Raw genomic sequence first — 14864 nt, 5'->3', positions numbered from 1 at the left:
TTGTAAAGGTTTTTCCATGCAGGTCTGCCAATACCCCGCAGAACTAGCTCTGTGCCAATTCTGAGCATCATGTGCCCAATATAAAAGGACTCCAAGGAAGCCTTTACACTGTACTGGAGAATTATTACATAACTTTAAAATGGTTTGCACTTGTACACAGCCAGTGTTAACGGGCTGTCTGAAACCCTGAAGATTCGCCATGAAGGGCTGAATTCAGATACATATAGTATCAGCAGAAGGGTGTTGGATTTCAAAAAAGCAATTTAGGGGAAGTTTAAAAATCAAGTGTATAAGGTGGAATAGGAGGAAATATTCAAATCTGCCAGTCCGAAATAAGGCTAAGGCAGCCTACAAGACACTTTAAATAAGGCCCAGCAGGTTTCAATTCTTCTGTAAAAGAAGAATGTAAGAAACAAGAAGAGACTTGTGTGATTTCATAAGGGATTGCACAAAGATATGAGGTGAAAAAGAAACAAAGCTGTACTGGGAATAGCAAAGTGTGCAGGAAACCAAACAAGCATACAGGGAATCAGTTAAAGCCTGCAGGGAAAAGTTAAAGATTGCAAAAATAAAAACCAGAATGAATTAATACAAGCCAGATGGGGTCAGGAGAACAAAAAGAGCAGTTACCAATAGAGAGGGGGTACAGGCAGGAAAGAAAAATGGGAGAGAAAGTGGACCTGTTGTTACTAAATGGTATGGGTTAAACTATCTGGGAAGGAAATAATGTGCAACATGTATGTTCAGTGTGAGGGAGAAATCTGGAAAGCACAAAAGCTGAAAGAGAGCTGGTGTGATAATGGCTAGAAAGATTAGAACAGACATGAGTTTGATTGCAACATGGTGACACTGAAGTCAAAAATATGAGTGCAGTTTTGGGCTGCATCTACAGAGTCATCTGGTCAATGGGACAGGGAGGCAATAGGTACCTCTTTCTATGGCTCTGGCAAAAGCACACCTGGAATATTGTACTCAGTTCTAGGTACTAGATCATGGGCAAGATGTTGGAAAATGGGAGCTCAAAGAAAAGCAAGGGAAAAAAAGGTGGCTGAAGAGATTGGGGAGAGAAATGCAAAGAGCTAATAACTTTGTTAAGTTATGATGAGGGAGAAAATAAGCTTGCAAATCTATGAAGAAAATAAACACTAAGAAGGGAATGTAATTTATTTTGAGTGGTACAAGGAATTAGAACTAGAAATAATGGGGTAAAATAATAAGTAATTGTAACAATAAAGGCTAAAGAAAAAGGAATTTTAGCCTAAACAGAAGGGGAAACTGCCAGGTAGTGAGACTTATTAGTCTGTGAAACAGTCTCCTAAGGGAAGTGTTGGAAACATCATTGCTTGGAATATTTAAAACCGTATCTGGATAAAATACAAGCAAATGTACTATAGGGAACAATCCTGCAGTAGTAGGGGAAAATATTTGATGATCTAACAGGGCTTTTCTATCTCTGACTTTTTGACAGGGTGAAACATTCCAACTCTATCCTCATAGTCACAGTATCAGTAAATTAGACAAGTGTACTTAGCAACTACATTTTCGACTGTGGCCATTGATTTTAATTGTCTCAATTTTGAGGTGCCCCCCTTCAGATACCCTTGGACCTTTTTAGTGGTGCTGGTCACCTGCAACAGCATTGATGTCAGCTAGAGTTGTGAGTGCTCAGGGCCTCTGAAATAGGAGACCTACTGTGTCCCAGCAGGGCACACCTAACATCAGTGGCCGTCACACTTCACAACAAAATTTTCTACAGTTGATTTTTGTTCATTACTATACTACTCACCCACACTTAAAGACACTAATACAGGCAAGATAAAAAAACAAAGAGAACATTTCTCACTTTCATTCATTGTACACAGCACAGTCTTGCCTTCATGGACATTTTTTTTTAACAGCAGAATAACCTGGAGCCTCTTTTTCCACAGTTGTCTATATAATCCATCCCTGACAGGTCTGTAAAACAAAATATCACCAGCTCCTCTGTTATCATGAAATAAATAACCTCCTCTAATTTTAATCCATTTCACGTTAATATATAACATAAAAGAAAGTGTCTTTGAGAGTTGGCTTCTCAGCAAATTAATCCAAGGAGGAAAAATGCCAGATAAGTCAATGTTCATTCTGTACTTTTTATTTCTTATGAATGCTGGCAAGGTATTTATGATTGATTGATTGATTGATTGATTGTGCACTTCCTATAGATAATTTCAGTGACAGCCCAGAGTCCCTTACTACTTTGCCAGTCTGACAAAAGGGAGTGATTCATTGGAAGAGTGTTAGCAATCCAGACATTTTCTTATTGCCAGTGGCTGCTGCACCTTCCCAAAAACAAACCACATGACAAAAATTTCTTGTATCTGGTAAGCATGGTATTCTGATCAGTACACAGATACAATGAATTGATATAAGCAGAAGGCACTGTTTCCATTGCTACTGATTCCGTACAGTGGGCGGGCACAGGGACTGTCATCACTAGTACCACCAGCACTGGAAGGAAGATAGTAGAAGGTTGCAGTAGATAACTGTGGTGAAATTTTATACAAATTACTAGCCTGCTAGCCAAATAGAAGGAGGATGCGTTATAAAAGCTTCTGCAACACAAAAGGGTGGAATAGTGTCTTCTCTTTCAGAATGGCCGTAACATAAGTGTCAGTGAGCTGTAGAAACTGATGAAGGTGCTCAAGCATATGCCTTACTTTTAGTGCAGGAGCAGTCCTACTGAAGACCTTGTTGAATTGGGGTTTTAAGCATCAGATGTTGAATACATAAACATGGATCACCAGTTAACATGACTGACTCAGTCATTCGTTCTTTCAAGGTACATGAACTGAGTGATGGCACATGTAATTTACTGTCTTTTTTTCAGGTACATTAATAGTTGGCTTTATACAGGACTTAATCCTGATGTCTTTGCTGGTGCAAAATTAATATCAAAGTGTAACAGTAGCAACCTGTGTAATAAAGGAATAAAGGCTTTAGGATGTTGCTTGTAGTTTGTCAAATGCTTCGGGATAAAAACATAAATGTATGATATTATTGTGACTTTTAAAATGGTTTTCATGTCCATAAATGAATTTAGATTAAGGCTCCTGTCAGATTAGGGTTTCAACAACACTGTAAAGTTGGTAGCAGGATTTTATAACAGAGTGATCGCTGGTTTATTGTGAGGACTGTTTTTTACTCCCGAGATTGATGGTGCTATAATGATTATTAAACTGGCAATATTTAGAAAAATGATGGAACTTCACACATCATGTTAGCAGTCTAAAGGTTACTCTTTATGCCAAGCTTTTTTACCATTTGTTAAGCTTCCTGGGTTTTTTTTTAACATGACTAATTTGTTTTCCTTTCTATGCGGAAGACAAAACTATTAGCTGATTAGGGAAATAGCTCTCTCTCTCATACAGTTTGACTGAGTATTTCAGAAACCCAGATTATTCAATTGCACTGTCAAGATCTCTGTCAATCACTTGGATTGTAGGGAGTTGGGTTTTTGTTTTAATTTTTCTGTTCCATTAGCAATAGGATGGCATAGGTAACGTGTTCTGTTTTGTGCTAAGACCCTGTGCCTCTGGATTGCTCATTTGGCATGGAACTCATCCCATATCTAATCCATCATGAAAATTAGGTGTGAAAATAATAGTGTGTGTCTACCTCTTAGCATTAAGTAAAATGTCCCTCATTTTTAACATTGATTTTCCTTTTGTTGCCCACTGAAATGATGACTAAGTAATTGAAAATTTAAAAAACTACGTATCCAGTATACTTTTCATAGAACAAACCAATGGCTGGCAACATTTTCCATTTTCTAGTAACATATGGCTTTATACAGGGTTTGCATCATGTCATTTTTGTTACATTTATAACTACTTAGACACAGTTTAGGGTACGTCTACAGTATGAAATTATTTTGAAATTATTCTATTTGAATTTTCAGAAGTGATTTTATACATTCAGTCTTCTGTGTCCCCACTAAAACGCGTGAATTCGGCGGAGTGCATCCACAGTACCGAGGCTAGCACTGAATGTTGGAGTGGTGCACTGTGGGTAGCTATCCAACAGTTCCCGCAGTCCGTGCCACTCATTGGAATTCTGGGCTAAGCTCCCAGTGCATAATGGGGCAAAAACATTCTCGCGAGTGTTTCTGGGTGTGTGTCGTCAGCTGCTCCTTTCTTTGTGAAAGCTACGGCAGACAATTGTTTTACACCTTTTTGGCGTCCAGACGCCATACTGCTTTCAACAGACGCTGCTCTCCTGCTACTATGAATCCACCTCGCATTTTCTCTTGTCTTCCTATGTAATCTCTAGTATCTACTCTTTCCCTTCCTCATTGAACACTTCCACTGCCAACTCTGCTCAGCTACTGTGAACCGAGCAGCACAGCTTCCTCTGCCAACTCTGCTCTCCCGCTCTTGCCATGCTACCAAACTTCTCCATGACTCATGGGCTCCCACCTCCATGAAAGCTATAGAAGACAACCATTTCCCACCTTTTTTCGGCTATCGTGAACCAAACAGCACCTCTTCTGCTGCCACTCTGCTCTCCTACATTTCGCGCCATTTTTCCAGGATTACCCATGCAGGCGCTATAGCCGTGGAGCCCGCTCAGATCTCCACTGCAGTTTTGACCATTGTAAATACCTCGCACATTATCCAGCAGTATGTGCAGTACCTGCAAAACCAGGCGAGGAAGCGACGACAGCGCGATTACTATACTGATGAGGACATGGACACAGACATTCCTAGAAGCACGGCATGTGGCGATTGGGAGATCATGGTGGTGTTGGGCCAGGTTTGTGCCATGGAACGCTAATTCTGGGCTCCGGAAACAAGCACAGACTGGTGGGACCACATAGTGTTGAAGGTATGGGATGATTCCCAGTGGCTGCAAAACTTTCGTTTGTGTAGGGCCACTTTCATGGAACTTTGTGACTTGCTGTCCCCTGCCCTGAAGCGCAAGGACACCAAATGAGAGCAGCCCTCACAGTTGAGAAGCAAGTGGCCATAGCCCTGTGGAAGCTTGCAACGCCCGACAGCTACCGGTCATTTGGGAATCAGCTTGGAATGGGGAAATCTACTGTAGGGGCTGCTGTGCTGCAAGTAGCCAACATAATCGTTGACCAGCTGTTATCCAGGGTAGTGACTTTGGGAAATGTGCAGACAATTTTGGATGGCTTTAATGTGCTGGGGTTTCCTAACTGCGGCGGGGTGATAGACGGAACACATATCCCTATCTTGGCCCCGGAACACCAGGGCAGCCGGTACGTAAACCGCAAGGAATACTTTTCCATGGTGCTGCAAGCACTGATGGATCACAAGGGATGTTTCACCGACATCAACGTGGGATGGCCGGGAAAGGTGCATGATGCTCACATCTTCAGGAACTCTGGTCTAATTGAACAGCTGCAGGAAGGGACTTACTTCCCAGACCAGAAAATTACTGTTGGGATGTTGAAATGCCTATAGTTATCTTCGGGGACCAGCCTACCCCTTAATGCCATGGCTCATGAAACCGTACACAGGCATCCTGGACAGTAGTACGGAGCAGTTCAACTATAGGCTGAGCAAGTGCAGAATGGTGGTAGAATGTGCTTTTGGATGTTTGAAATCGCACTGGTGCAGTTTATTGACTTGGTTAGATCTCAGCACATTATTGCTCCACAATATCTGTGAGAGTAATGGGGAGATGTTTATGGTGGGGTGGGATGTTGAGGCAACTCGCCTGGTGGCCACTTTCACACAGCCAGACAACAGGGCAATTAGAAGAGCACAGCAGGGCGCGCTGCACATCAGAGAAGCTTTGAAAGCCAGTTTCATGACTGGCCAGGGTACGGTGTGACAGCTGTGTTTGTTTTTCGTAAAGTTACCCGCCTCCTATATATATATATATATGGAAGGAAATGAAGTCACAATTGTTTAAAAAACGTTCTTTATTATTTGTTGCACAAAACATTGAGAGAAATCAGAAGCTAGATGTGGGAGGGAGGATATTGAGTTGGGGGGTGGAGGAGAAGGGAAGGATAAGTCCAGAAACCAAATCAAAATGTCGGATATGCCAGCTTTCTGCTGCTTGTGCAATCCTCTGGGGTTGACTGTGTGGGTCCCCGTAGCCTCTCCCCCCATGTTTTTGGGCGTCTGGGGGAGGAGGCTATGAAACTTGGGGAGGAGGGAGGGTGGTTATACAGGGGCTGCAGTGGCAGTCTGTGGTCTTGCTGCCTTTCCTGCATTTGATCCACCATACAGTGGAGCATGTCAGTTTGCTCCCCCATGAGCTTGACCATAGCATCCTGCCTGCTCTCATCGTGTGTGTCCCTCCTATCTTCGTATTCATGTAACGCTTTACGTGACTCCACAATTGTTTTCCTCCACGCACTATCAGTGTGGGAGGACTGCAGGAGCTCGGCAAATATGTCATCCTGAGTTCGTTTTTTCTGCCTTCTAATCTGGACCAGCCTCTGGGATGGAGTAGATAGGGGCCACGTTGAAATATTTACACCTGCACGAGGAGAAAAAGGAAGGGCAGTATTTAAAAAGATACATTTTGGAGAACAAAGGGGACACTCTTTCTCAGTGAAACAGGAAATTCATAGTACACAGCACATGTACTTTCTTTCTGTACAAGGTCGCATTTTGCCTCTAATACTGAAGTGCCTGCCACTTTGGTGTGAGTAAGCCATCACATGTGGCCAGGCAACAGAATTCAGCTTGCAGACAGCCATGGTAAGCACTAGGGGCACACGGGGTTCTGCTTCTTCCGCATTCATTTAAATGCTTTCAGACTTTCCCATAGCAAGCAATGCCTGGTGGGTTTGCCATATAAAAGGAGGGCCTGCGGGCTCACTGAGATGATCACTTCACACAACACACTCTCTCCCCCAACCCGCACCCACCGTGTGGCTCCGATGAGGCTCTGAGCAGGGATGAGCCCTTAAACTAAACGCAAACAGCCCAGTGCGGCTGGGTTTCCCCCCACCCCTCACCGTGTGGCTCCAATCAAGCTGTCACTCACCAGAAGTGCCTTCTCCAGGGTCATGGTCCGGGAGCCCTCATTGGGAGTGGGGGGAGGCTATTGGCTCCAGCGTTAAGAATAATTCCTGGCTAGGGGGGAAAACAGATTCCTCACTTGCCACCTGTGCACTGTCCTCCTCCAAAAACTCATCCTCCTTGCTCCGTACTACTCCCCGCTTGCAGGTGTCCACGGACAGTGGTGGCGTCACCCCCCATAATTGCATGCAGCTCATGGTAGAAGCGGCATCTATGGAGCTGTGACCCAGAGGTTGCCCGTTCACCTCCGTGGCTTTTTGGTATGCTTGCCTGAGCGCCTTGATTTTTGTACGACGCTGCTCTGTGTTCCTGGAGTAGCCTCTTTCCGCATTGGCCCTGGAGACTTTAGCGTACATATTTGCGTTTCTTTTTTTGGAACGTAGTTCTGCCATAACAGATTTGTCTCCCCAACATGTGATGAGATCCAGTACCTCCCGTTCGGACCATGCTGGAGCTCGTCTGCGAACACGGGACTGCATGGTCTCTTCTGATGGTGGACTCTGCATGGTCGCCTGTGATGGTGCACTGTGCTGATGGTCACCTGTGCTGATGGTGACCAAACAGGAAATTCAAAAGTTCCCGGGGCTTTTACTGTCTGCCTGGCTAGTGCATCGGAGTTGAGAGTGTTGTCCAGAGCGGTCACAAAGGAGCATTCTGGGATACCTCCCGGAGGCCAATAATGTCAAATTGCATCCACAGTTCCTGTAATCTGGAATTGTGATCTTGATTTTTGCACAACTCCACTGCTGAGGTGGAGTACAGAAATTGGATTAAAGACCCCTTTAAATCGAAAAAACTGGTTTGGTCGTGTATACGGAATCAGTTTTATTTTGAAGTAACTTGGCTAATTCCGAAATAATCGTGTACTGTAGACCAGGCCTTACTAGTGAGAAGTGTGGTCATAGGCTCAATGTGAAATACTGTTGAATCAAGGCAATGACACACTCAGGTCAATTGAGTGGGATTTTCCAAAGTGACTAGATAGTTTGGGTGCCTCAGCAATGGGGGGCCCAATCTGAGATTGAAAGGGTAGGTGCTCCCCACTTTATAAACATCAGGCCACTTTAACAGGTTTCAAGATAGGCACTCAAAATCACAGGCACTTTGGGGTAGTGTAGACACATTGTTTCAGCTCTATGTTTTGAAAATTATTTCCTGGGGGTTGATGGCTACAAAGAGAGCACAGGCCAACACGACAGCCTTTTGCTTATTTATAGAAGAAAGAGGGAAAAAATAGTGGTTTAGGATATTTGATCTTATCACAGATAATGATTCAAATGATCAGTGAGAAGCAAATGTCATGCTGGTCTGAAAGAGCTGTGTAAGTAGTTACAAAACTTAGCTAATTTTTCAGAAAAGCAAAATGACTCTCACTATATATGTATACTTCAGGGGAGAAATTTAGGAGGCCAAGGGGGCGGAATCTTTTCACTTTCAAACTTCTTTAGGTGTCAGAAACTGGGTCTGCCATTAATAGGTCGTATGCATGGCTGTGTGGAGTGTATCACCTGTAGCAACCTGACACGCCACTTTCTATAGGAAATAGTCTCTACAGAGTAGCAGTAATAACTCACAGGCCACACTGCTGTGCACACTGATTCACACCCCTATTACACTGCATTTAGCCCCTGAGAGGCAGTCAAAGGGTGCCTTTTGAAGGCATTACGGGGTGTATTGGAGAAAAGTATAGAGGTAAACACTCTACATCAGTGGTTCTCAAAGCCGGTCGTCCGGGTTCAGGGAAAGCCCCTGGCGGGCCGGACCGGTTTGTTTACCTGCCGTGTCCAGAGGTTCAGCCGATCGCGGCTTCCACTGGCCGTGATTCGCCACTTCAGGCCAATGGGGGCTGCGGGAAGGGCTGCCAGCACGTCCCTTGGCCTGCGCCGCTTCCCGCAGCCCCCATTCGCCTGGAGCGGCGAATCGCGGCCAGTGGGAGCTGCGATCAGCCGAACTTGAGGATGCGGCAGGTAAACAAACTGGTCTGGCCCGGCCTGGCAGGGCCTTTCCCTAAACAAGCAGCAGACCGGGTTTGAGAACTACTGTTGTACATCATGCCGTCCAAAAAGTCTTCCTATGCACTAGGAATAATTGCTCCTGTTATTTCTGATTGATAGGAGTTTTAATATATGCTGTGCTATATTTTCCAATATGTTTATGAGTAGATAATAGGAATGTAAATCAACCTGAAATTGACCATATGGAACAAACGGTACTTAGATATAGTTTATGTGTGAGCACTGAAAAATATAATGCATCAAATTTTCAGTACATAAAAATATACACGTATGTTATAGGACATATCAATCAAACACCAAACTGAAATCAATAGGAATTGCACCCATTTACACCAGAGCTGAATTTGTCACGAGTCTAGGCATCATAATCAACTAACCACAGCATAATATGTTTCTGCAATAAATAAATTGTAGAAATGTTCTATTAAGGAAAAAAAAGTCCTCAAATATTACCTTGAGCAGAAAAAAAATAATAATGAAACTTCAACACTGTAGAAATCATTTTAGTTATTCCAGAAAGCACTAAACATTATTCTTAGTGACATAAGAATCTATATGAAATATACATTGAGCTATATAAGGAACCATTAAAAGTCTGACAAACCAGAAAACCTAATATGAGACCCATTCTCCAAATTAGCTAAAGAACCCTCTGATTTCTATCTGAGCAAAAAAAAAGCCTTCCCCATCAGAATTAAAAATATATGCTGTTTCTGATCTTTATGTGAATTTGGCTTTGCTGGAGAGAGGACTGGTGCTGACAAACTTAGAGCGGTCAATTCATCCTGGAGAAAGAAATTTTTCTTTTGACTTGCTTATATGGTCCAAAAATATCTGGGAATTTAGGAACTTCATTATTAAATAGATTTTCCTCCTTTTTTCACAGACTCATACATTCCTGGTCAAGATGGGCTACTGGACTGCTAAAAACCTAAATAGTAATTTTTGTGTGTGCATAAATATAGATTCATACACTCCTGAAGTCTATATATATGTACAGATCATTAGATATACTCGTGCAAGGTACTTAACACTTAAGCTAACACAATAACAAGCAAAATAACACTTATATAAATATATTAGCATATAGGTCAACTCCACACAACACGTAAAATTGTGGTTCCACAGAGCACATAAGAAGCCCATCTGAATACAGTCCAGCAGTATATGAGAATGAAGTAGAGTTTCCAGGCAGCTAACAGGAGGAGCAATAAAGAAGAAAACAAAAACAAGGGAGGTACATTTTGAGAATAAGCCTAAGGAGTTCCAGGTTCAGCAGCAGTCAGCATAGAGGCAGACTGGGGTCTTCATGGCCTTGTTCATCAATGTACTTAACTTCAGCATGTACTTAACTTTAAGCATGTGCTTATGTCCCATCAACATGAATGGGATTTAAGCACATGTTGAAGCAGCTTGCTAAATTAGAGCTTCTCCCACTCACAGAACATCTGCAGCTGTCCTCAGTGTTATGGATGTGGTTAGAAGAGCCACAAGCCCTAACTGCTTCATTTTGTATGTATATACATTATTAATTGGAAAAAAAGAACTTCTACAAGGTCACTGCACCAGCCTTGAAATGTGGAGATGAATTTAGTAGCCTTTTGTCATAAAATGAGCCTTTTTTCACAGGAAAAAGTAATGGATAGCCATTTCTTACCATTTCTAAATCTACTCTGGTGGTTGTGATTCAGAACAAGTCAAGGGAAAGTATTAGCTGCAGATCAGCTCTTCAGATCAGATTAATCATGTCTAACTCTTTTTAACTAGTGGAAGCTGATTTTGGAGACTAACCACAGAATATGAGTTAGCTTTTTCCTTGGCTGGTCTCATCTCCAACAGTTGTTTTTCAGTCTTGGATCAAACCTGTGCAACTAGCACAATGCTCATGGTGTTCATTTTATGGTTATTAGCTTCCATTTTGCTTCCCTACTGCTTGTGTGTGCCTGGTTTAAAACACATGGATGTGGTCAGAATTCCCATTGCATGTTTGAAGGTTTTTTTCTGGACTTTTTATACCACTCCACATAGGATTTTAATAACCCGTTAGCCATCCTCAGAGTGTCTAACAGCTGATTAGAAATCACTGGTTTGGGAAGCTCTCACTGGAGGGATTGAGACGGACAGGCCAGCAGTTGTTTATACAATAACTCCTGATCTCACCATAATCCACTTCTATCCATTACTTGCTGAAAAGAGAACAAGTTTCTGCCTTCAAAGAGATCACCATTGAATGTGAAAGCTGTATCTTCCCAATTTTCCCAGAAGATTGTTCAGCTCAGTTCTGAATCTTTTATTCCCCAAAATAAGATCTCGGTATTTACAGTGACAGAATGCTGCATTAACTCAGGGCTACTTTCGAGGCAGTGGGGCTTTCCCCATGACAGCAGTAAACTCTTGTGTGTCATTTATATATATTGCAATAGGAGCTCTTAGTCCATTCCTTCTTATAGTGCATATTTGTATGGACTAAAAATGTAGCTATTGTGAAATGTGGCTGGTCTGTCCTGCCCACCTTTGTTTGCAGAATGAACTTTATAGTGAAATATTGTTTAATTAACATTTTCTTCTTTTTGTATTCATAAATATTCACTTACTGTGTTGTTTTTTTCCTGTTCCAGGAGGTTGGGAGCATTATTGGAAAGGTCAGTAATTTACTTTCAAAATTATTTTTTTAATTCATGTCTCAAAATTCTATATCAATTGACCACTGCAATAGAGACTAATTTTTCCCCATTTATTTAACAGAAAGGGGAAACAGTTAAGAAAATGAGGGAGGAGGTAAGAGATAAACTTTGATGTCTTTATTTCTTTCTGTCAGAGTAGAACTAGATGTGTATGGAATAACAGTGCCACCAAGTGGCTGGAAAGATTAATACCAACTATTTATTATTATATGTGGTGTTGTTTTAAAACATAGGCCAAAATTAAACAGTTTTTATTAATATAAGCTTCCCATAAAGCTGCCTCATGTTTTTTGTCTTCTTTAAAGGAAACTAAAAGTGGATAATTTCTACAGCACTGTGCCTGTAACCCTATTGTCTCAGAGCTTATTTAGTCAGTAGGGTTCTAAGTGTCACAGAAACTCTTAGGGAGTTCATTCATGGAGTTTAGTTCCAGAGCTGAATTTTCCAAAGGTTAGGATTATGGGTGGGTGTTGAATCCAGGGATTTGGATTGACACATTATAGGGGGTGGGGGCCATCCAAAAAGTCTGGCTCTCTCTCAGAGCTGGAGTGGTCCATGTGGTACAGGCTCACCTCTCACCACTCCTTTTGTCAACACTTGGCGATAAGAAGATAAACCTGCAAACTGGAGACATCATACGTGTTGTAAAGATGCAAAAAAGGCACCTTTTCCCCCATTCCTGGAGTTTAGATTTATAAACAAAAAGATTAATTCAAAGCTGATATTGCATAAATCTCACTCTAAATCAACTCCCTAGGCTTGGCTGCTCATAGGTTTATTTTCCAAGCAGCCGGTCTGTCCCAGATCCTAAATCTCCTACTGCAGGGCTTCAGCCAGTCACTTGCAGGGGCTAGGAAGGGTTTCCCTCCACTACTTCCCCACATGTATTCTTGCTGTTGGGTTTTGTTTGTTTTTCATGGTGTTGTTTTTTGTCTTTGTTGTTGTTTTGTTTTGTTTGTGTCATCAAAGATGGCCACAGTTGGAGCTGGGACACTGCACTGTGTGGGCTGAAGCTCTGAGACTTCTCTCTCTTGGGTACTTGGCTGGCTGGTTCTTGCTCACACATTCAGGGTCTATCTGATCCCATATGCAGGGTTGAGAAGGAATTTTCCCTTCAGTCAGATTGGCAGTGACCTGGGGGAGGGGTGTTGCCCTCCTCTGCAATGTGGAGTCAGATTCTGTGCCAGGATTATCGGGGTATATCTCAGTCAGTTCTCTGCCTTTGCAGGGGCCTTGGATATTAGTGCACGTTGGTCCCTCCTGTTTTCTGCTGTGGCACATAACAGCTTAGTCTCCTGAGGGCTGTAACACATTAGTCAAATTTCAGTTGTTGGTTTTAATGTGCAGGTGCTGTGTGGTGTTGTGGTCTGTGATATACAGGAGGTCAGATTTGATCTGGTGGTCCCTTCTGGCCTTAAATTCTAGGACTCTAGCTACCTGTCCTTAGAGGGCTACCCCACCTTTCTTATATTCAGGATGGAGTCTAAAAAGTCACATCTGCCCCAGTGAGTCAGCAGAAACTAACCTGCAGCTCCCTGCAGGGTTCCAGTGTCTGTTAAAAGGATGAGGCAATCTACCTTTTTGAAAGTAAAAAAATTCAGTTATACAGAGAATGTACCGAGAAATGTTTAATTTAGTTTTAGGGTTTCAGCAGTGCATATTCTGCCAGTTGCGTTGTTGTTAGGCACGTGTAGAAAGTCTCCCTTACGGAAATTTTAAAACATACTGTGTAGAAGAATAATCTGATATGCCCTTTAAATACATGCACTTGAAGAGTTTCTTTTCAGCCAGACTGATGTCAGAGCTCTCTTTTTGCAGACACAACTTTCACCCATGTGTTGACTCATTCAATACAGGTAACAGGTTTCAGAGTGGTAGCCATGATAGACTGCATTAGCAAAAATAACGAGGAGTACTTGTGGAGTAAGGTGCCACAAGCACTCCTGGTTGTTTTTGTAAATACAGGTATTTATTTAGATTTATGAAAGAAGTAAGTGGTGTGTTTCTGATGCTCCAGATGCCCCTGATATTCATTAAACAAACAATTAATCCAAATGAATTGCTGGTGCTAATCTTATTATTCCCACCAACAGGCAGCTCGAGCTCCACCCACTCAGATTTGTGCCCACAGGTGAGTGCAAAACTGTGGGCACAGATTTTGTGTGTGCATGTTGAATCTACAAAAGAGAAGGCCCCCTCTCCCCCCAACTCTGAAATCTTATTCCTTGGTCCCTGCAATCGAACCTGTTAGGTGTAAAAAAATTATTTGTCTCATTTTTTCACAATAAATGGAAAATTTCTTCCTTATATTCCTAAGGACACTAGAAGCATACCCTCTAATTTTGGGTATTAAGGGGTTGATTTAAAAAAGAATAAGGGCAAAGAGTATCCGGATAAACATGATATGGAGACATATCATCTTAGTCCTCAGACTCTGAAGTGAATGTTGTATACATAGTAAAAAGGAAATTACATATAATTCCTGTAACTGACCGCTTTCTTTTGTGCTTTCCTTTAAAGAAATAGAACACAGTTATTTTTATCTAGGCTTTTCTGGCAGATGTCATGATAGCAAGTAACACACCATCTTTTGGGGAGTGGCACTTGGGCTGTCTGTGTCATTCTCTAAGCTACCAGCAGCCTGGCACAGCCCAACTGATATGTCTCCGGAAAACTACAGTCCAGTGAAATTCCTTTCACTTCATGGATAAGGCTGCCAAAAAATACTGGCATCCCTACTGCTTTCCTTTAGAATGTAACCTCTCCGATTCAATCATTTTGATATGACTGAAAGCCTAACAGGAGTTAAATGATCTTTTGCCATGTGTGATTTTCGGAAAACATTGGATACAATGATGCATAGTGGGACAGTCTTTCACATAAACTGTTGTGACTTTGCTCGCATAAAAAGTACTTCCATTAATGTTAAGCATATATTCTAAGTATTGTCAAGGTGAGTAACCCCTGAATGCACCAATCCTCTGAGCAGCTCTGCATGGGCCCATACAGACCCCCACTGAAACAGAGGAGCTCATTGTAAGATTCAGCCCTAAGGAGCCTGTTTTGTGTTTGATAACTGAAGCCAGACACTTTGAACCAGCTTAAAACTAGGCCTCACC

At 42.2% G+C, this 14864-nt stretch overlaps 1 protein-coding gene across 19 annotated transcripts in view; it reads left to right on the top strand.

Annotated features, from left to right (window-relative positions):
- Nucleotides 1-14864, top strand: part of LOC119850530 (poly(rC)-binding protein 3-like) — a 685847-nt gene that overhangs the window by 606951 nt on the left and 64032 nt on the right. For all 19 annotated transcript variants that reach the window (XM_043508589.1, XM_038388664.2, XM_043508587.1 and 16 more), the window contains 2 exons: nucleotides 11680-11703; nucleotides 11807-11839. In XM_043508589.1, coding sequence (XP_043364524.1) covers nucleotides 11680-11703; nucleotides 11807-11839 — 57 coding nt within the window. The remainder of the gene's footprint in view (nucleotides 1-11679; nucleotides 11704-11806; nucleotides 11840-14864) is intronic.

This window comes from Dermochelys coriacea, chromosome 2, assembly GCF_009764565.3.
Source record: "Dermochelys coriacea isolate rDerCor1 chromosome 2, rDerCor1.pri.v4, whole genome shotgun sequence".
NCBI classification, from domain to species: domain Eukaryota; kingdom Metazoa; phylum Chordata; order Testudines; family Dermochelyidae; genus Dermochelys; species Dermochelys coriacea.
The sequence above is the reverse complement of the archived record's forward strand: the minus strand, read 5'-3'. Positions and strand labels throughout refer to the sequence as shown.